Source organism: Dicentrarchus labrax, unplaced genomic scaffold (assembly GCF_905237075.1).
Source record: "Dicentrarchus labrax unplaced genomic scaffold, dlabrax2021, whole genome shotgun sequence".
In the NCBI taxonomy this organism is placed as follows: Eukaryota; Metazoa; Chordata; class Actinopteri; family Moronidae; genus Dicentrarchus; species Dicentrarchus labrax.
The window spans coordinates 175,894-197,907 of NW_026136763.1; the positions used below are offsets into that span (position 1 = coordinate 175,894).

General features: G+C 45.4%; 1 protein-coding gene and 3 long non-coding RNA genes across 11 annotated transcripts in view; 2 read left to right on the top strand and 2 right to left on the bottom strand.

The window, feature by feature from the left end:
- LOC127359756 (uncharacterized) overlaps positions 1–3,778 on the bottom strand; it is a 33,987-nt gene extending 30,209 nt beyond the window's left edge. Inside the window, exon 1 of the long non-coding RNA XR_007882820.1 lies at positions 1,960–3,778. This is a non-coding gene — a long non-coding RNA (uncharacterized LOC127359756). The remainder of the gene's footprint in view (positions 1–1,959) is intronic.
- A 1,699-nt stretch (positions 3,779–5,477) lies between these two features.
- pcif1 (phosphorylated CTD interacting factor 1) lies at positions 5,478–20,955 on the top strand. The gene is given in 17 exon segments (XM_051393863.1): positions 5,478–5,615; positions 5,699–5,823; positions 6,530–6,655; positions 6,759–6,892; positions 6,995–7,061; positions 7,063–7,150; positions 8,809–8,956; positions 10,484–10,567; positions 10,654–10,753; positions 10,856–11,015; positions 11,434–11,603; positions 12,577–12,663; positions 12,762–12,946; positions 13,160–13,253; positions 15,462–15,637; positions 18,473–18,597; positions 18,600–20,955. Coding segments are annotated over 17 exon segments (2,241 nt in total). The 5' UTR covers positions 5,478–5,488; the 3' UTR covers positions 18,845–20,955.
- The window catches only part of LOC127359759 (uncharacterized), a 45,691-nt gene continuing 31,043 nt past the window's right edge, over positions 7,367–22,014 (bottom strand). Inside the window, exon 2 of the long non-coding RNA XR_007882826.1 lies at positions 7,367–7,509. This is a non-coding gene — a long non-coding RNA (uncharacterized LOC127359759). The remainder of the gene's footprint in view (positions 7,510–22,014) is intronic.
- On the top strand, positions 14,058–14,941 carry LOC127359761 (uncharacterized). 8 transcript variants are annotated; one of them, XR_007882829.1, is made up of 3 exons: positions 14,058–14,080; positions 14,578–14,630; positions 14,918–14,941. It is a non-coding gene; the product is annotated as an uncharacterized LOC127359761 (long non-coding RNA). The 8 variants fall into 8 exon arrangements; XR_007882828.1 differs by lacking the exon at positions 14,918–14,941 and adding an exon at positions 14,864–14,887; XR_007882831.1 differs by lacking the exon at positions 14,058–14,080 and adding an exon at positions 14,248–14,270.

Here is a 22,014-nt window from a genome sequence, read left to right on the forward strand (position 1 = left end):
CTGCTTAAAGAAGTTGTTCCCTTAATTGGCACTTCTTTACTGGATATGATTAATCTTTCTTTATTATCAGGATATGTACCACAGTCCTTTAAAGTAGCTGTAATTAAACCCCTTCTTAAAAAGTCCACTCTTGACCCAGGGGTTTTAGCCAACTATAGACTGATTTCTAACCTCCCCTTCCTCTCTAAGATTCTGGAGAAAGTAGTCGCCAAAGAGTTGTGTGACTTTCTACATAACAATAGTTTATTTGAGGATTTTCAGTCAGGATTTAGAGTTCATCATAGCACAGAGACAGCTCTGGTTAAAGTTAATAATGACCTTCTGACTGCTTCTGACAATGGACTTGTCTCTGTACTTGTATTATTAGATCTTAGTGCTGCATTTGACACCATTGACCATGATATTCTTTTACAGAGACTTGAGCATCAAATTGGCATTAAAGGAACTGCCCTAACCTGGTTTAAGTCATACTTATCAGATCGTTTTCAGTTTGTACATGTTAACGATGAATCCTCCATAAATACTAAAGTTAGTCATGGAGTTCCACAAGGTTCTGTACTTGGACCAATACTATTTACTTTATATATGCTCCCTTTAGGCAACATTATTAGGAATCACTCCATTAACTTTCACTGTTATGCAGATGATACGCAGTTATATCTATCAATCAAACCCAATGAAATTAATCAATTATCTAAATTACAAACATGTCTTAAGGACATAAAATCCTGGATGACCTGCAATTTTCTGATGTTAAACTCAGAAAAAACCGAAATTCTTGTTCTTGGCCCCAAAAACCTTAGAGACTCATTGTCTAAAGATATAGTCACTCTAGATGGCATTAACTTGGCCTCTAGCACCACTGTCAGGAATCTTGGAGTTATCTTTGATCAGGATTTGTCATTTAACTCCCACATAAAGCAGACCTCTAGGACTGCCTTCTTTCATTTACGTAATATTAGAAAAATTAGACACATCCTATCACAGACAGATGCAGAAAAACTAATCCATGCATTTGTTACTTCAAGGCTGGATTACTGCAACTCTTTATTATCAGGTTGCCCCAATAAGTCCATTAAAACGCTCCAATTAATTCAGAACGCTGCAGCACGAGTACTGACAGGAACTAGAAAAAGAGATCACATCTCTCCTGTACTAGCTACTCTGCATTGGCTCCCTATAAAATGTAGAATTGAATTTAAAATACTCCTCCTCACCTATAAAGCTCTTCATGGTCAGGCCCCTTCATATCTTAAAGAGCTCATAGTACCCTATTACCCCTCTAGAACACTACGTTCTCTGAATGCTGGGCTACTTGTGGTTCCTATAGTCTCTAAAAGTAGAACAGGAGCCAGAGCCTTCAGTTACCAAGCTCCTCTCCTGTGGAACCAGCTTCCAGTTGTGGTTCGGGAGGCAGACACCCTCTCCACATTCAAGAGTAGGCTTAAGACATTCCTCTTTGATAAAGCTTATAGTTAGGGCTGGATCAGGTGAGTCCTGAACCATCCCTTAGTTATGCTGCTATAGGCCTAGACTATCGGGGGATTTCCCATGGTGCACTGAGCTCCTCTCTTCCTCTCTCTTTCTGCACTCATTCATGTCCCATTAATGCATGTTACTAACTTCACTTCTTCCCCCGGAGTTCTTGTGCTTTCTCGTCTCGCAGGTTCTCATGGATCCTGGTGGAGCCTCCTGCCATGGTCCTGCTTGACTGCCATTGCCAATACTGTTGTTGCTGTGCACCTGTCTGTCTGTCTGTCGCTCTCTCTCTCTCTCTCTCTCTCTCTCTCTCTCTCACCCCAACTGGTCGAGACAGACGACCACCCACCTAGAGCCGAAGGATCTGTCCTAGGTTTCTGCCTTTTAACAGGCAGTTTTTCCTTGCCCTTGTCGCCAAGTGCTTGCTCATGGTGGTACTGTTGGGTCTCTGTAATTAATGTTAAAGAGTTCGGTCTAGACCTGCTCTATTTGAAAAGTGTCCTGAGATAACTTCTGTTATGAATTGGCGCTATACAAATAAAATTGAATTGAATTGAATTGAATTACTAATATTCAAATTTTCTGAGATACTGAATTTTGGGTTTGTTAGCTGTAAGCCATAGTCATCAAAATTAAAAGAAATAAAGGCCTGAAATGTTTCACTGTGTGTAATGAATCTATATATGAATTTCACTTTTTGAATTGAATTACTGAAATAAGTTTACTTTACCATGTATTTTAGTATTTTGTATTTTATGAATAAAACATAAGTCCAGATAACAGATCGGACATCATTTTCAAAATAAGTGATCAGTTAAAGTTTTGTTAATATTTATAAGAAATGTATAATTATATCTTAGAATAAAGTTTAGATATTATAGATCCCTTTATGCTACCTTCACAAACAAAATGAAAATTAAGATAATATAGACTTTATTGATCCCACACAAGGGAAATTCACTAACGTTATAACAAAATAAATAAGATATAATAGTAACAGAAAGAGTAGAGTAAGAGTTTAATGTACTGCTTTTAAATACAGATGTGACAGATATGGATCACTGAGTCATTAAAATAGAAATAAATTACAGTACTATTGGAAATAAATTTACTTTTGATAAAATATGTAACTTTTCATCCTGTTGACCTGCTCAACATGGCGGCCAGTACAGGACATCTCGGAACAGGAAGAAGGGCAACAGCTACGCCTGCGCAGTGACTCATCCCGGGTCCCTGTAAAGATGTCTGAGCAGGCGGGGAGGGAGCGGAGCGGAGGACCCGAAACAAACGGACAGAAACCGTGACTCTCCGCAACTTAACCGGTCAAGGTAAGGGCAAGCGGCCCCGCAGAGCCGCACCGACGGCACCGACACGCGGCGGAAGGTTTCGGCCGTCAGTTGAACCGGATTAATGGCGCACAGAACGGCTGAACTCGTTGTAAAGAAGAGAAAGTGTGTGCGGGACTCGCAGCACTGTGGCAGGGGCGTGTCCGCCATCTTGTCTGAGAAGTGGCGCCTAAACAGCAGCTGTCGCTCCGAGCGGAGACAGAGCGGGCCGCGCAAAATGGCCGTTAACGGCGGCGGCGGGCTCCGGTCTGTGGGCTTAACTGAGTCTGGCCCGGTTTGACCCGCTGTGGTCCGGTACTGACAGCCGCTGGGTCCAAGTGTTCAGCCCGGGCTCCGGAGGAGCAGCCGCAGCTTTTTGTTGTCCTCCCCCTCCTCCCTCTCCTCCTCCCCCCTCCTCCCTCTCCTCCCCCCCCCTCCTCCGTGTTTGTTTGGAAAGCCTGTAGTGCGCATGCGTGTAACCATAGCGCTCGTTTCTGCGTAAGAGACAGAAAACATGAAAATTAATGAAATGTTTTCACTCACAGCTGTAATTAATACACACACACACACTCGCTCTGTTATCGGCTGCTCATCGATTACATTGATCAGATTGAAACTGATATCGTTCCGTTTGCCGCCACATTCAGTCGCTCCGTGATAAACAGCTCGGTTTGTTTGTTATTACAGCAGCCATTAAACACTCACTGCAACCAGCATCGATTATTATCCATATTCCCTTATTGATCTGTAAAACACACTGACGTACTGTGATCATCAGTGATCAATATGTGTTGATCAGACCATCATGGTCACTTTATACTACAACTGAGCATCGTTTCAGTTCATCTAAGACTTAATAATATAAATAATAATATATCAGTTTATTAGTTAATAACATACTTTATCGACTTTAAGCCGCATACTGTCATTTTACAGATAAAGTATCTATCAATCAATCTCATAAGTGATCAGCAGATATACATATATATACATATATATACTGTTTATAATATTATATATTATGTGTTATTCACAGGAAGAATATACAATGACTACAGTGACCTCTGATAGCCAATATATTGATCCAGGGTGCATTGATTATATATAATGTGATCAGGGAGCTCCACAGTGGAGAGGATGAGGCTGTTCCTCCGTCTGATGGACAAACACACTAATAAATTAATACATTAATAAATTCAACGTTTGACGAATTTACAAGAAGCCCCAAATATTCTTATTTAAATCTTTAAATCGTAAATGAAGGTAGTTTAAATTGATATGTAACAACTAGAAGAAGAAAATAATGATAATAAGAATAATAATGATAATAATGATAATGAGTGAACTAGCTTCTAGCTGCTTTGAAGCAGAGCAGTTACAATGGTCCATCTTCATCATCAGTGAGCGTCCATCTTCATCATCAGTGAGCGTCCACGCCGGCTGCCGCCAAATTATAGGGAGAAGAAAGAAAAGTGGTCTAAAATGATTCAGGGCTCCAGACTAACTCTTTGCATTGGTTGCACTGGTGCATCTAACTTTTTTTAGGTGCACCCAAATTTTTCATTGCGCTGCCTTTAACGCCGTAAGGTCACCTATTTACTGCTCTCCATAACTTTCATATAATGTGAATGATTTTTAAAGAAGAATAAGGTGTAGAGAAATGCTTGTCTTTATTTGAAGCACAATTATATATAAAAAGAAAAATAAAGTGTTTAAAGTGCTTCACTGAGCTGAAATTGAACATTTCAAATTAAAACACTAAGCAAAATAAAACATTTCCAAATAAAAGAGGACCTGATTACTACTACCTGTCGCTGAAATGCAGCTGGGAGAGGGGCCACTTTCTCTACACACTCGTCACGGCATATCGTGTGTCGATACGAAACGTTGTTGACCCACTCACGAATATTCTGACCGCACTCCTGACAGTACACGCAGTGCGTTGCGTTACGTCCTTTGTTGAACCTCAGCCAGGGAACTTGTTTCAGCCAGTCCTGTCTGAAGGAATATATTTTGGCCTTTTTAATTTGGGTCTCGGAGCCGGGCTCTATCCCAGACTCGGTTGTCTCCTCCTCTGGTTCCGAGTCTGATGCTGTCGCAGAAGGACCGGGGCTCGGCAATTTTTAAACACACGCAATTTAGCGCGGTGAACAGGACCACAGCCAATCAGAGGCAAAGACCCGCCCGAGCTCTGTCTCTTATTGGTTTAGAACCCGATATGATCCTACCATGAGTGTGTGAGTTCGGTCACAGGAGAACACAGAGAGATGATGCGCTTGCAAAATAAATTTATGTTTTCACCCGGGCAGCGTCAGGTGCACCTAGAAGAATTATTAGTCGCACTCTTAAAAATTTTGGTCGCACTCTGGAGCCCTGTGATTAGTTAAGAGTGAGAACCGTGTTCAACAATCAGTTCCTGCGTTGGTACAGGACGTCAGTGAGGAGGCGGTCCTTCAGTGTGGACCAGCACTGATTAGAGTTTATACATGGACCACATCAGGAAGTGGTCTGAGTGATCTGATCACCGTGAGTCTGTATTTGGAGACTTGTTAATACACCAATCATCCGCTGATTGATCCACAGAACATTAGTCGTTTATCATTTAATAGTCAAAATATTACTTTAATTATTTCTATGCTTAAATAATCTCTCGCAGGTCGATGTCATTCTGACGAGCAGCTGAGATGTCCAATGACAGTCAGGGATCGGTCAAGGGGGAGGCGGCCATGATGCCATCTCCCTCTGTCCCCGCCTCCTCTCAGGGACCGCCCCTTTCTCCGTCCACCACCTCCAAACCACCTGAGCTCCCAGGTACTGTCTCTCTGTCTCTGACCTGTCTGTCTCTGACCTGTCTGTCCCTGGCCTGTCTGTCTCTAAACTTGTCTGTGTGACAGATGAGCTGGTCCAGGCTGGATGGTCTAAGTGCTGGTCTCGGAGGGAGAACCGGCCGTACTATTTCAACAGATTCACCAATCAGAGCCTGTGGGAGGTTCCAGTCCTGGGTCAGCATGATGTCATTGTGAGTTCTGTTTATTATGACGGTACTGTGATCAATGCTGCTCTTAATATTCACATTATTAGTTATGTTATGAGTTTGTTGGTTGTTTCGGACGACTGTACATCAGACATTTCTATAAAAACAGAGTTAACTTCCTATAATCAGAGGAGGGCGGCCACCTCCCCCACCTTAGCTACAACACAAGTTACACTGCTGCGGTCAGTCTGTCAATCACTGCGGTCACTGTCGAGGCCACGCCTCCTACAGTCACTGTCCATTGTACAGGGACGGGGGGCCACATTAACCAGTTCATTAATAGCTCACACTGGTGCCCACTAGTAAGATTAACAACATTTAACAACTGTTCACACACACTTTTTAAAAAAAAAAAAAAAACTGTTATATATATATATATATATATATATATTTATTTTATCATACATTATATATATATATATATATATATATATATATATATATATATATATATATATATATATATGTGTGTGTGTGTGTGTGTATATATATATATATATATATATATATATATATATATATATATATATATATATATATATATATATATATATATATATACACACACACACACACACACATATATATATATATATATATATATATATATATATATATATATATATATGTGTGTGTGTGTGTGTATATATATATAGAGGCAGGGCACATGTGTTAACCTGTCTGTCTGTAGTCTGATCCTTTAGGTCTGAACGCGGCTCCAGCAGAGGGCGGAGACAGTAACCTTGGTAACGGTCAGAGGAAGAGGAGGGGCTCTGAGGAGCAAGGGGCGGGGCCTAACAGTTTCAAGCGAGCCAAGGTAACCCCACAGGTCATGTGATCATTTCTACAGCTGACAGTGAAACTAGTGAGTGGTGTGTAGGGGATTGTGGGAAACGGAGTCCTGTCTGTGTTGTTTTCAGGTGGAACCCACCACGCCCATCTCTCCCAGCACTCCTGGGGTCAAACCCTGGAGCTCCGCCCCTGAGGACAAGCAGGCCCAGACGACCACACCTACCACCCCAAGCCCCGCCCCCGCCCCATACAGGCCAGCTGTGTGAGTACTGAGGCCACGCCCGTCCTGGCTGGGCAGCCATATTGTTTGTTGTTGTATTCGTCTGCCCTGTTGGTGAAACTGGTCGAATAAACTGGTTTTCAGGATCTACTGGGACCTAGACATCCAGACCAACGCTGTGATCAGAGAGCGCCCCCCCGCCAATCACCTGCCCCCCCCACCCTGAGATAGAGCTGCAGAGAGCTCAGCTGGTCACCAAACTGAGGCAACACTACCACGAGCTGTGCCACCAGAGAGAAGGTACCAGTGCTTCAGTCTGTGCTTCAGTCTGTGCTTCAGTCTGTGCTTCAGTCTGTGCTTCAGTCTGTGTATTCTGATCAATATAATCCATAAAGATACAGTGTATACTGATCAATATCATCCATAAAGATACAGTGTATCCTGATCAATATCATCCATAAAGATACAGTGTATCCTGATCAATAATCAATAGAAACAGTGTATTCTGATCAATAATTTTTCAATTCAATTCAATTTTATTTGTATAGCGCCAATTCATAACAGAAGTTATCTCAGGACACTTTTCAAATAGAGCAGGTCTAGACCGAACTCTTTAACATTAATTACAGAGACCCAACAGTACCACCATGAGCAAGCACCTTGGCGACAAGGGCAAGGGAAACACTGCCTGTTAAAAGGCAGAAACCTAGGACAGATCCTCCGGCTCTAGGTGGGTGGTCGTCTGTCTCGACCAGTTGGGGTAGAGAGAGAGAGAGAGAGAGACGAGAGAGAGAGAGAGGGAGGTGCACAGCAACAACAGTTTTGGCAATGGCAATCTAGCAGGACCATGGCAGGAGGCTCCACCAGGATCGATAAGAACCTGCGAGACGAGAAAGCACAAGAACTCCGAGGAAGAAGTGGAGTTAGTAACATGCATTAATGGAACATGAATGAGTGCAGAAAGAGAGAGGAAGAGAGGAGCTCAGTGCACCATGGGAAATCCCCCGATAGTCTAGGCCTATAGCAGCATAACTAAGGGATGGTTCAGGACTCACCTGATCCAGCCCTAACTATAAGCTTTATCAAAGAGGAATGTCTTAAGCCTACTCTTGAATGTGGTGAGGGTGTCTGCCTCCAGAACCACAACTGGAAGCTGGTTCCACAGGAGAGGAGCTTGGTAACTGAAGGCTCTGGCTCCTGTTCTACTTTTAGAGACTATAGGAACCACAAGTAGCCCAGCATTCAGAGAACGTAGTGTTCTAGTGGGGTAATAGGGTACTATGAGCTCTTTAAGATATGAAGGGGCCTGACCATGAAGAGCTTTATAGGTGAGGAGGAGGATTTTAAATTCTATTCTACATTTTATAGGGAGCCAATGCAGAGAAGCTAGTACAGGAGAGATGTGATCTCTTTTTCTAGTTCCTGTCAGTACTCGTGCTGCAGCGTTCTGAATTAATTGGAGCGTTTTAATGGACTTATTGGGACAACCTGATAATAAAGATCAATAATCAATAATCAATAGAAACAGTGTATACTGATCAATAATCAATAGATAGTGTATTCTGATCAATATCATCCATAAAGTCAATATCATCCATAAAGATACAGTGTATCCTGATCAATAATCAATAGAAACAGTGTATTCTGATCAATAATCAATAGTGTATCCTGATCAATATCATCCATAAAGATTCAGTGTATCCTGATCAATATCATCCATAAAGATTCAGTGTATCCTGATCAATAATCAATAAAGATACAGTGTGTTCTGATCAATATCATCCATTAAGATTCAGTGTATCCTGATCAATAATCAATAAAGATACAGTGTGTTCTGATCAATATCATCCATAAAGATACAGTGTATTCTGATCAATAATCAATAAAGATACAGTGTATATTGCTGGTTGGTGGATACACACCCTGTCTGTCTGTCTCACTGTCTGTCTGTGGTTCAGGTATTGATCCGCCCCGGGAGTCGTTCAATCGTTGGCTGCTGGAGAGGAAAGTGATTGATAAAGGTCATGACCCCTTACTGCCCAGTGACTGTGACCCCGTCATCTCCCCGTCCATGTTCAGAGAGGTCATGAACGATATTCCCATCAGGTACCTGATTATTGATAACGTATCGGTGTCTGATCATTGATAACGTATCGCTCTCTGTCAGGTAGATTATTGATAACGTATCGGTGTCTGATCATTGATAACGCATCGCTCTCTGTCAGGTAGATTATTAATAACGTATCGCTCTCTGTCAGGTAGATTATTGATAACGTAACGCTCTCTGTCAGGTAGATTATTGATAACGTATCGGTGTCTGATCATTGATAACGTATCGCTCTCTGTCAGGTAGATTATTGATAACGTATCGCTCTCTGTCAGGTAGATTATTGATAACGTATCGGTGTCTGATCATTGATAACGTATCGCTCTCTGTCAGGTAGATTATTGATAACGTATCGTGTCTGATCATTTACTCTTCTATTTTGATAACGTATTGGTGTCTGATCATTGATAACGTATCGCTCTCTGTCAGGTAGATTATTGATAACGTATCGGTGTCTGATCATTGATAACGCATCGCTCTCTGTCAGGTTGATTATTGATAACGTATCGATGTTGGGGTGATTATTGATAAGGTATCGATGTTGGGCTGATTATTGATAACGTATCGTTCTCTCTGTCAGGTTGATTATTGATAACGTATCGCTCTCAGTCAGGTTGATTATTGATAACGTATCGTTCTCTCTGTCAGGTTGATTATTGATAACGTATCGCTCTCAGTCAGGTTGATTATTGATAACGTATCGTTCTCTCTGTCAGGTTGATTATTGATAACTTATCGCTCTCAGTCAGGTTGATTATTGATAACGTATCGATGTTGGGGTGATTATTGATAACGTATCGCTCTCTGTCAGGTTAATTATTGATAACGTATCGATGTTGGGGTGATTATTGATAACGTATCGATGTTGGGGTGATTATGGATAACGTATCGCTCTCTGTCAGGTTGATTATTGATCGTTGATTTGGTGATTATTGATAACGTATCGATGTTGGGGTGATTATGGATAACGTCGATGTTGGGGTGATTACTGATAAGGTATCGATGTTGGGGTGATTATGGATAACGTATCGATGTTGGGGTGATTATGGATAACGTATCGCTCTCTGTCAGGTTGATTATTGATAACGTATCGATGTTGGGGTGATTATGGATAACGTATGGCTCTCTGTCAGGTTGATTATTGTGAACGTATGATCGGGTGATTATCGATAACGTTGTCTCGTCAGGTTGATTATTGATAACGTATCGATGTTGGGGTGATTATTGATAACGTATCGATGTTGGGGTGATTATTGATAACGTATCGATGTCTGTCAGGTTGATTATTGATAACGTATCGATGTTGGGGTGATTATGGATAACGTATGGCTCTCTGTCAGGTTGATTATTGTGAACGTATCGATGTCGGGGTGATTATGGATAACGTATCGCTCTCTGTCAGGTTGATTATTGATAACGTATCGATGTTGGGGTGATTATGGATAACGTATCGCTCTCTGTCAGGTTGATTATTGATAACGTATCGATGTTGGGGTGATTATGGATAACGTATCGCTCTCTGTCAGGTTGGCTCGTATTAAGTACAAAGAGGAGGCCAGGAAGCTGCTGTTTAAATATGCTGAAGCTGCCAAGAAGATGATTGACTCCAGGTAGGTCTCAATAGTCCAATCAGTGTAATCCTGCTGAGGTCATAAGCCAATGGGTGGCTTTAACCTTTGACCTCTGACCTGTGCAGGAATGCCAGTCCAGAGAGCAGGAAGGTGGTGAAGTGGAACGCTGAAGACACCATGAGCTGGCTGCGCCGAGATCACTCCGCCAGCAAAGAGGACTACATGGTAACGTCTGACCTTTGACCTTTTAGTTTGTCACTGTGAAGAGTCTGGACAACCTTATGTAGTCCGTCAGGACCTGAACCGTGTGTGTTGGAATGTGTGTAGGACCGTCTGGAGCACCTGAGACAGCAGTGTGGTCCTCACGTCACTGCCGTCGCCAAAGACTCTGTGGAGGGAATCTGCTCCAAGATCTACCAGCTGTCTGCAGAGTACAGCCGCCGCCTGAGACAGACACACCTGAATCTGCTGCAGGACCCCCCCACAGGTACACACACACACCCCTGAGTCTGCTGCACACAGAGACCTTCAGAAAGCTAATCTTTATGTTAAGCAGAAGGGCAAAAAAAAACCTCACAAGAGAAAACATAATGACTGCTAGCAGCTAACTAGCTAACAGATCACACACTCAGTTACCCACAATCCACCTTTGTTAAAGGGGAAGGATGCAGTGAGTGTGTGGGTGGAGGAAGTATTGAGGTCCATTCAGTACAAGTTCCAGTACCAGCCCCACTGCATTATAAAGAACAGTGTTTAATATTAATGCTGAGGTCATTGTTTATATTCTGTGAACACTGTTGGTACTGTTATGTTCCCATTAATGTATATTTATCAAAGACCACAGTGGCTGCAGGACCCTCAGGTACACACACCTGTTGATGTGTGTCTTGTTGATGTGTGTCCAGAGGCGTGTGCGTCCCCCCAGCAGTCCCGGTTGGTCTACTGTTACCCGGTGCGTCTGGCCATCCCCTCGCCGCCCCTCCCTCGAGTGGAGCTGCACTTTGAGAACGACGTCGCCTGTCTGCGCTTCAGAGGGGAGATGGTCAAAGTCAACAGAGGACACTTCAGCAAACTGGTCAGTACTGAGTCATGTGATACACAGAGTCACATGATGACTGTCTGTGAGCTGGAAAGGTCCTGGAAAGGTCCTGGAAAGGTCCTGGAAAATGATTGCACCCACGTTCTTCTGCACAGCTTTCTCTTTCTCTTCTTATCTTTATCTATTCTATTTATCTATTGATTTGAATAATTGTATATTTGTATATGTGTATATTTTATGCTGCACCAGGTCACATTCCTCGTAGGTGTAAAAACCTACTTGGCAATAAACAAAATTCTGATTAAGTAAAGAGAGGGACCCTGTTAACTGTCTGTCTCTCTGAGTAACTGTCTCACTGTCTCTCTGACTGTCGCTCTGTCTGTCTCACTGACTCACTTACTGACTCACTGTCTCACTGACTGACTGTCTGTCTCACTGTCTCTCTGACTGTCTCACTCTGTCTGTCTCACTGACTGCCTGTCTCTCTGTCTGTCTCTCTGTCTCACTGTCTGTCTCACTGACTCACTGTCTCACTGACTGACTGTCTGTCTCACTGTCTCTCTGACTGACTGTCTGTCTGTCTCACTGTCTCTCTGACTGACTGTCTGTCTGTCTCACTGTCTTACTGACTGTCTCACTCTGTCTGTCTCACTGACTGCCTGTCTCACTGACTGTCTCTGTCTGTCTCACTGACTGCCTGTCTCTCTGTCTGTCTCTCTGTCTCACTGACTGACTCTCTGTCCCACTATCTTTCTGTCTGTCTCACTGACTATCTCACTCTCTGTCTCACTGTCTGTCTGACTGTCTGTCTCACTGACCCACTCACTGACTGTCTCACTGACTGACTCTCTGTCTCACTGACTGACTCTCTGTCTCACTGACTGTCTCTCTGTCTGTCTCACTGTCTCTGACTGACTGTCTTACTGACTGTCTCATTGTCTGTCTGTCTCACTGACTGTCTCCCTGTCTGTCTCACTGTCTGACTGTCTGTCTCTCTGTATGTCTGCAGGAGTTGTTGTACAGATACAGCTGTATAGACGATCCACGCTTTGAGAAGTTCCTGTCCAGAGTCTGGTGCCTCCTCAAGAGATACCAGGTCAGCTGACTTTCTGTTAACCAATCAGGGTGTTGACTCAGTTGATTGGTAAGTTAACGAGTGTGTGTGTGTGTGTGTGTGTGTGTGTGTGTGTCCAGGTGATGTTTGGCAGCGGGGCTAACGAGGGGACGGGTCTGCAGGGGGCACTGCCGGTGGCGGTGTTCGAGGCATTGAACCGGCAGTTTGGAGTTTCCTTTGAATGTTTCGCTTCGCCGCTCAACTGCTACTTCAAACAGTTCAGCTCCGCCTTCCCCGACATCGACGGCTTCTTCGGATCCCGAGGGTGAGACAGGTGTCTGTCTGTCTGTTACAGCTGGATAATGATAGTGTGTGACTGTGGCGCCCCCAGTGGCTGCAGCACAACACTACAAACCATAATCACACAAGTACACAGATTATTAACTGTGTCTGTGTCTATGTGTCTGTCTGTCTGTCTGTCTGTCTGTCTGTCTGTCTCTGTCTGTCTGTCTCTGTGTGTCTGTGTGTCTGTGTTCAGGCCGTTCCTGTCATTCTGTCCAGTCAGTGGCTCGTTTGAAGCTAACCCTCCATTCTGTGAAGAACTGATGGACGCCATGGTGACGCACTTTGAGGTTAGTCCTATATGAGTCTGTCAGAGCATCTTCTGTCTGTCTCTGTCTGTCTGTCTGTCTGTATTTCTCTCTGTAGAGGTCTGTAGTGGGGCTGTAGAGGTCTGTAGTGAGGCTGTAGAGGTCTGTAGTGGGGCTATAGAGGTCTGTAGAGGTCTGCAGTGGGGCTATAGAGGGGCTGTAGAGGTCTGTAGTGAGGCTGTAGAGGTCTGTAGTGAGGCTGTAGAGGTCTGTAGTGAGGCTGTAGAGGTCTGCAGTGGGGCTATAGAGGGGCTGTAGAGGTCTGCAGTGGGGCTGTAGAGGTCTGTAGTGGGGCTGTAGAGGTCTGTAGTGTGGGGCTGTAGAGGTCTGTAGTGGGGCTATAGTTAGTGAGGCTGTAGAGGTCTGTAGTGGGGTGGGGCTGTAGAGGTCTGTAGTGGGGCTATAGAGGGGCTGTAGAGGTCTGTAGTGGGGCTGTAGAGGTCTGTAGTGGGGCTGTAGAGGTCTGTAGTGGGGCTGTAGAGGTCTGTAGAGGTCTGTAGTGGGGCTGTAGAGGTCTGTAGTGGGGCTGTAGAGGTCTGTAGTGGGGCTGTAGAGGTCTGTAGTGGGGCTGTAGAGGTCTGTAGTGGGGCTATAGAGGTCTGTGGGGCTGTAGAGGTCTGTAGTGGGGGGTCTGTAGAGGTCTGCAGTAGAGGGGCTGTAGAGGTCTGTAGTGGGGCTGTAGAGGTCTGTAGTGGGGCTGTAGAGGTCTGTAGTGGGGCTGTAGAGGTCTGAGTGGTAAAGTTAGTGGGAAGGGTAGGGCTGTAGGGGTCTATAGTGGGGCTGTAGAGGTCTGTAGTGGGGCTGTAGAGGTCTGTAGTGGGGCTATAGGGGCTGTAGAGGTTGTGGGGCTGTAGGGTCTGTGGTGGGGCTATAGAGGGGCTGTAGAGGTCTGTAGTGGGTCTGTAGTGGGGCTATAGAGGGGCTGTAGAGGTCTGTAGTGGGGCTGTAGAGGGGGTCTGTATGTAGTGGGCTGTAGAGGTCTGTAGTGGGGCTGTAGAGGTCTGTAGTGGGGCTATAGGGCTGTAGAGGTTGGTGGGGCTGTAGGGGTCTGTAGTGGGGCTGTAGAGGTCTGTAGTGGGGCTGTAGAGGTCTGTAGTGGGGCTATAGAGGGGTGGGGGCTGTAGAGGTCTGTAGTGGGGCTGTAGAGGTCTGTAGTGGGTCTGTAGTGGGGCTGTAGAGGGCTGTAGAGGTCTGTAGTGGGGCTGTAGAGGTCTGTAGTGGGGCTGTAGAGGTCTGTAGTGGGGCTGTAGAGGTCTGCAGTGGGGCTGTAGAGAGGCTGTAGTGGGGCTATAGAGAGGCTGTAGAGGTCTGTAGTGGGGCTGTAGAGGTCTGTAGTGGGGCTATAGAGGGGCTGTAGAGGTCTGTAGTGGGGCTGTAGAGGTCTGCAGTGGGGCTGTAGAGGTCTGTAGTGGGGCTGTAGAGGTCTGTAGTGGGTCTGTAGTGGGGCTGTAGAGGTCTGTAGTGGGGCTGTAGAGGTCTGTAGTGGGGCTGTAGAGGTCTGTAGTGGGCTGTTGGGGCTATAGAGAGGCTGTAGTGGGGCTATAGAGAGGTCTGTAGTGGGGCTATAGAGGGGCTGTAGTGGGGCTGTAGAGGTCTGTAGTGGGGCTATAGAGAGGCTGCAGTGGGGCTATAGAGGGGCTTTAGAGGTCTGTAGTGGGGCTATAGAGAGGCTGTAGTGGGGCTATAGAGAGGCTGCAGTGGGGCTATAGAGGGGCTTTAGAGGTCTGTAGTGGGGCTATAGAGAGGCTGTAGTGGGGCTATAGAGAGGCTGTAGAGGTCTGCAGTGGGGCTATAGAGAGGCTGCAGTGGGGCTGTAGAGGTCTGCAGTGGGGCTATAGAGATAGAGGCTGCAGTGGGGCTGTAGAGGTCTGCAGTGGGGCTGTAGAGAGGCTGCAGTGGGGCTGTAGAGGTCTGCAGTGGGGCTATAGAGGGGCTGTAGTGAGGCTGCAGAGGGGCTGTAGAGAGTCTGCAGTTTAGAGGGGCTGTAGAGAGGCTGCAGTGGGGCTATAGAGAGGCTGCAGTGGGGCTATAGAGAGGCTGCAGTGGGGCTATAGAGAGGCTATAGAGGGGCTGTAGAGGTCTGCAGTGGGGCTGTAGAGGTCTGCAGTGGGGCTGTAGAGGTCTGTAGTATATCTGTCTCACTGACTGTCTCACTGACTGTCTCACTGACTGTTGCTCTGTGTGTGTCAGGGGCTGCTGGATCAGTCCTCAGAGCCTCTGTCCTTCATCGTCTTCGTCCCTGAGTGGCGTGACCCCGTGACCCCGGCTCTCACCCGTATGGAAGGAAGTAGATTTCTCCGCCACCAGCTGAATGTCCCGGCCTACGAACACGAGTACCGGTCCGGGAGTCAGCACATCTGCAAGAGGTACCAATACTACACTGGTACTGCACCAATACTGTACTGGTACTGGTACTGCACCGGTACTGGTACTGGTACTGCACTGGTACTGTACTGGTGCTGTACTGTATTGCACTGGTACTGTACTGGTCCTGGTATTGGTGCTGTACTGGTATTGGTGCTGTACTGGTACTGTACTGCACTGGTACTGGTATTGGTGCTGCACTGGTACTGGTACTGTACTGGTCCTGGTATTGGTGCTGTACTGGTACTGTACTGCACTGGTACTGGTATTGGTGCTGTACTGGTATTGGTGCTGTATTGGTGCTGTACTGGTATTGGTGCTGTACTGGTATTGGTGCTGTACTGGTGCTGTACTGGTATTGGTGGTATTGGTGCTGTACTGGTGCTGTACTGGTACTGTACTGGTGCTGTACTGGTATTGGTGCTGTACTGGTGCTGTACTGGTACTGGTGCTGTACTGGTGCTGTACTGGTATTGGTGCTGTACTGGTGCTGTACTGGTGCTGTATTGGTGCTGTACTGGTATTGGTGCTGTACTGGTACTGTACTGGTGCTGTACTGGTATTGGTGCTGCACTGGTACTGGTATTGGTGCTGTGCTGGTATTGGTGCTGTACTGGTACTGTACTGGTATTGGTGCTGTACTGGTGCTGTACTGGTACTGGTGCTGTACTGGTATTGGTGCTGTACTGGTACTGTACTGCACTGGTACTGGTATTGGTGCTGCACTGGTACTGGTATTGGTGCTGTGCTGGTATTGGTGCTGTACTGGTACTGTACTGGTATTGGTGCTGTACTGGTATTGGTGCTGTACTGGTACTGGTGCTGTACTGGTATTGGTGCTGCACTGGTACTGGTATTGGTGCTGTACTGGTACTGGTACTGCACTGGTACTGGTATTGGTGCTGTACTGGTACTGTACTGCACTGGTACTGGTATTGGTGCTGTACTGGTATTGGTGCTGTATTGGTGCTGTACTGGTATTGGTGCTGTACTGGTATTGGTGCTGTACTGGTGCTGTACTGGTATTGGTGCGGTATTGGTGCTGTACTGGTGCTGTACTGGTACTGTACTGGTGCTGTACTGGTATTGGTGCTGTACTGGTGCTGTACTGGTACTGGTGCTGTACTGGTGCTGTACTGGTATTGGTGCTGTACTGGTGCTGTACTGGTGCTGTATTGGTGCTGTACTGGTATTGGTGCTGTACTGGTACTGTACTGGTGCTGTACTGGTATTGGTGCTGCACTGGTACTGGTATTGGTGCTGTGCTGGTATTGGTGCTGTACTGGTACTGTACTGGTATTGGTGCTGTACTGGTGCTGTACTGGTACTGGTGCTGTACTGGTATTGGTGCTGTACTGATACTGTACTGGTGCTGTACTGGTATTGGTGCTGCACTGGTACTGGTATTGGTGCTGTGCTGGTATTGGTGCTGTACTGGTACTGTACTGGTATTGGTGCTGTACTGGTATTGGTGCTGTACTGGTACTGGTGCTGTACTGGTATTGGTGCTGCACTGGTACTGGTATTGGTGCTGTACTGGTATTGGTGCTGTACTGGTGCTGTACTGGTATTGGTGCTGTACTGGTACTGTACTGGTGCTGTACTGGTACTGGTGCTGTACTGGTACTGTACTGGTATTGGTGCTGTACTGGTGCTGTACTGGTGCTGTACTGGTACTGTACTGCACTGGTACTGGTATTGGTGCTGTACTGGTATTGGTGCTGTATTGGTGCTGTACTGGTATTGGTGCTGTATTGGTGCTGTACTGGTATTGGTGCTGTACTGGTGCTGTACTGGTATTGGTGCTGTACTGGTATTGGTGTTGTACTGGTATTGGTGCTGTACTGGTGCTGTACTGGTACTGTACTGGTATTGGTGCTGCACTGGTATTGGTGCTGTACTGGTGCTGTACTGGTACTGGTGCTGTACTGGTATTGGTGCTGTACTGGTACTGGTATTGGTGCTGTACTGGTATTGGTGCTGTATTGGTGCTGTGCTGGTATTGGTGCTGTACTGGTACTGTACTGGTATTGGTGCTGTACTGGTACTGGTGCTGTACTGGTACTGGTGCTGTACTGGTGCTGTACTGGTACTGGTGCTGTACTGGTACTGGTGCTGTACTGGTATTGGTGCTGCACTGGTACTGGTATTGGTGCTGTACTGGTGCTGTACTGGTACTGTACTGGTATTGGTGCTGCACTGGTACTGGTGCTGTATTGGTGCTGCACTGGTACTGGTGCTGTATTGGTGCTGTACTGGTATTGGTGCTGTATTGGTGCTGTACTGGTATTGGTGCTGTACTGGTGCTGTACTGGTATTGGTGCTGTACTGGTGCTGTACTGGTATTGGTGCTGTACTGGTATTGGTGCTGTACTGGTGCTGTACTGGTACTGTACTGGTATTGGTGCTGCACTGGTACTGGTATTGGTGCTGTACTGGTGCTGTACTGGTACTGGTGCTGTACTGGTATTGGTGCTGTACTGGTACTGGTATTGGTGCTGTACTGGTATTGGTGCTGTATTGGTGCTGTGCTGGTATTGGTGCTGTACTGGTACTGTACTGGTATTGGTGCTGTACTGGTGCTGTACTGGTACTGGTGCTGTACTGGTATTGGTGCTGCACTGGTACTGGTATTGGTGCTGTACTGGTATTGGTGCTGTACTGGTGCTGTACTGGTACTGTACTGGTATTGGTGCTGTACTGGTATTGGTGCTGTACTGGTGCTGTACTGGTACTGTACTGGTATTGGTGCTGCACTGGTACTGGTGCTGTACTGGTACTGTACTAACTGTGTACGTGTGTGTGTGTGTGTGTGTGTGTGTGTGTGTGTGTTTCAGAGACGAGATGTACTACCGGGCCGTACACGGTACTGCAGTACTGTTCCTTCAGAACGACGCTGGTTTTGCGAAGTGGGCACCGACTCCGGAGCGTCTGGCTGAGCTGACGGCGGCGTACCGCCCCTCCCCCCCCGCCCCTCCTCCCTGTCCTCTCCTGGCCCCGCCCACACCACTCCTGGAGACAGAGACTCCGCCCCCAAGGCCGCTGATAGGCCGCAGAGTGCCGTGATGTCACCTGGAGGCCATGACAACAACAACAACAACAACACCACCACCACCACCACCACCACCACCACCACCACCACCACCAACAGCAGCAGCAGCAGCAGCAGCAGCAGTAGCAGTCCTCGAGACAAAGTGTCCGCTGTGTAGAGGGGGCAGGGCTTACCCTGTTTTAAAGTTTGTTTTCCTACATTAGTTTGTTCTGATCGTTGTCTCGTCTGTTCAGATTGTCCCTCACCAGCACCTGTAGCACACCTCAGCTTCTGTCCACATACCCACAATGCTGCCAGTGGGGGGGCAGCCTTTCTGTTCACTGTCCCCCCTCGGCTCTTCTGATTGGTCAAAGCTCTGACATCATTAGTGTCACAGTGCCCGTCGCTTAGCAACAAGCAGCGTGGCCAATAAGAAGACGTAGTTAATCAGTGAGCAATAAAACCTTCATTCACCTGTGATGTCACTGGAGGACTTCTGATTGGTCCCCCCAGAGACGGGGCTCGGTGATTGGTTGACAAGGCAGCTATCGTTTCTATTGGACTTTCTCTGTTGAGTCTCGCTTCAGGCCCCGCCTCCTCAGGATGGCCCGGCCAATCGGAGGAGGGCCCTGCTCAGTCCGCTCTGGACAGTGAGACACTTGGAGGCGGAGCCTTGGCAGTGAGGTCATACTTACTCGTGGAAGGAGGCGGAGTTAGAAGTGTGACTCAGGCAGACGTCTCCTCGGAGGTCCCGTCACTTCCTGTGTCTGAAACAGGAAGTGATCAGACAGTAGACATCCTGCCAGCAGGTGGCGCTGTGGGAGGAGTTCTTTCTGGTTCTCACAGACGGAACCACGTTAATCTTCTGCTGTTCTTCTTGTAACATAACAATAAAATAACTATTATGTTTTTCCCTAAAAACATTACGACTTTTTCTCTAAGATTTTCCATCTTGTTCGCTAGATTATTTTTTTCCGATGACAATGACGGGATAAGCTAACGGTGGAGTTGCACATGCTCAGTGCGGTCGTACTTCTGAATTACAGCCACTGAAAATACAAATATTTTTACTAAATTCTTCAACGACTGAGATGAACGTCTTGAGAGAAAATATTTTGAGAAAAATGTAATCTATTACAAGTAAAATGTTTAATAATTGAATACAAATAATTTGTTAATGACTCACTGACACTTGCACACGCTCAGTAGGTGGCTCCTCCCACTGTGTGACACCAGCAGCCTGTCTGTCCTGTGATTGGCTGACGGGCCGTCCAATCAGACGTCTGTGTGCAGCTGTAGATACTGTACAGTTAAACTGATCTGAAGTCTGTTGATGTTTCTGCTGTTAAATTGATTGAATCTTTTTTATTTGATTTAATTTAACTTTTTTAAAAGATGGCGTCAGTTTGTGTCTGATAGTTTGAAACTAAACCAAAGTGTTATTATAAATCTTTGTGTGTCGGAGTAGAAGTGTCTGTCTAACCAGCAGGATCCTCCTCTCTTTTATAATTCAGTTTTTTATCACTTGTGTTTTTGGGGTTTTGTTGTGCATGAAGCCTTTTGGACTCGTTGGTTTTCCTGAATGTTTCTGAGGCCGAGTGTTCGGCGCCGCAGCGTCGCACCAGCTGTTCGTTTTAAAGAGCTAGCAGTTTCCCTCTGCTTCCAGTCTTTGTGCTAAGCTAGGCTAATGTGGGACTGTAAAGTTCTCGCAATCATGAGATAAAACTCTTGAGGTCACACCAGTTTCCTCATAATAATTCTATCTATATTTTTATGATATGATAAATAAGTGTATTTATGATATTAAATGATAACCAGGAGTTCTTTATCCTGACCTCAAAATGAACTGAACTTCATTTACAGAAAAGACCCATTTTCTTGTCCTAATTTCAAGAAAACTATCTTTTGTTGTCTCTTAATTCTGAATAAAGATTCTTGAGTTTGGGATAAAAACTTTGATCAGTTTAAAAGCAGCTGTTTTCTTCCAGATGTTGTATTAACTGTGATAATAACCAGAAAGGTCTCCTAATGATCAGGTAACATGTTTGTAAGCACAGGAAGAAGCTTTAATTGGGACAGAAACTGCTGCTGAAACCATTCAGTCGCTGGTTCTCAAGAGTCAAGTTTGGACAAATGCTGAGTGTGGCGGCGCTGCAAGCGGCGGAAACTCGGCCGTGTTTGTGGCGGGGTCCTCACAGCTGGAGAATGTAAATACAGTCTGTCCTTCATTCTGCCTGCAGACAAACTGCAGCTTCACCTCCTCCCAGTAAAAATATATCCTACCAGTTACACAGCAGTGCAACTCGTCTCATTGATTTAATACTCGGATCAATAACAGGAACGTTCTCCTCATGTTCCACAGCAGCACACTGAATACATAATATAATCAATGTATACAGCAAGAAATAATCAATAGCTATCTTAATGGACTTATTGGGGCAACCTGATAATAAAGAGTTGCAGTAATCCAGCCTTGAAGTAACAAATGCATGGATTAGTTTTTCTGCATCTGTCTGTGATAGGATGTGTCTAATTTTTCTAATATTACGTAAATGAAAGAAGGCAGTCCTAGAGGTCTGCTTTATGTGGGAGTTAAATGACAAATCCTGATCAAAGATAACTCCAAGATTCCTGACAGTGCTGCTAGAGGCCAAGTTAATGCCATCTAGAGTAACTATATCTTTAGACAGTGAGTCTCTAAGGTTTTTGGGGCCAAGAACAAGAATTTCGTTTTTTTCTGAGTTTAACATCAGAAAATTGCAGGTCATCCAGGATTTTATGTCCTTAAGACATGTTTGTAATTTAGATAATTGATTAATTTCATTGGGTTTGATTGATAGATATAACTGCGTATCATCTGCATAACAGTGAAAGTTAATGGAGTGATTCCTAATAATGTTGCCTAAAGGGAGCATATATAAAGTAAATAGTATTGGTCCAAGTACAGAACCTTGTGGAACTCCATGACTAACTGTAGTATTTATTGAAGATTCATCGTTAACATGTACAAACTGCGAGCGATCTGATAAATATGACTTAAACCAGCTTAGTGCGGTTCCTTTAATGCCAATTTGATGCTCAAGTCTCTGTAAAAGAATATTATGGTCAATGGTGTCAAATGCAGCACTAAGATCTAATAATACAAGTACAGAGACAAGTCCATTGTCAGAAGCAATCAGAAGGTCATTATTAACTTTAATGTCAACATGATCTGCTCTGTTGCATCAGTCGCATCTTCTGTAAAATAATAAATAAACATAATGATAATAAACAACATTTATAAAACCGTTGTTTCACGTAAGTGGAGATGGTGCTTTTATTCTGAAGAGAATGACCGGAAGAGTCGTC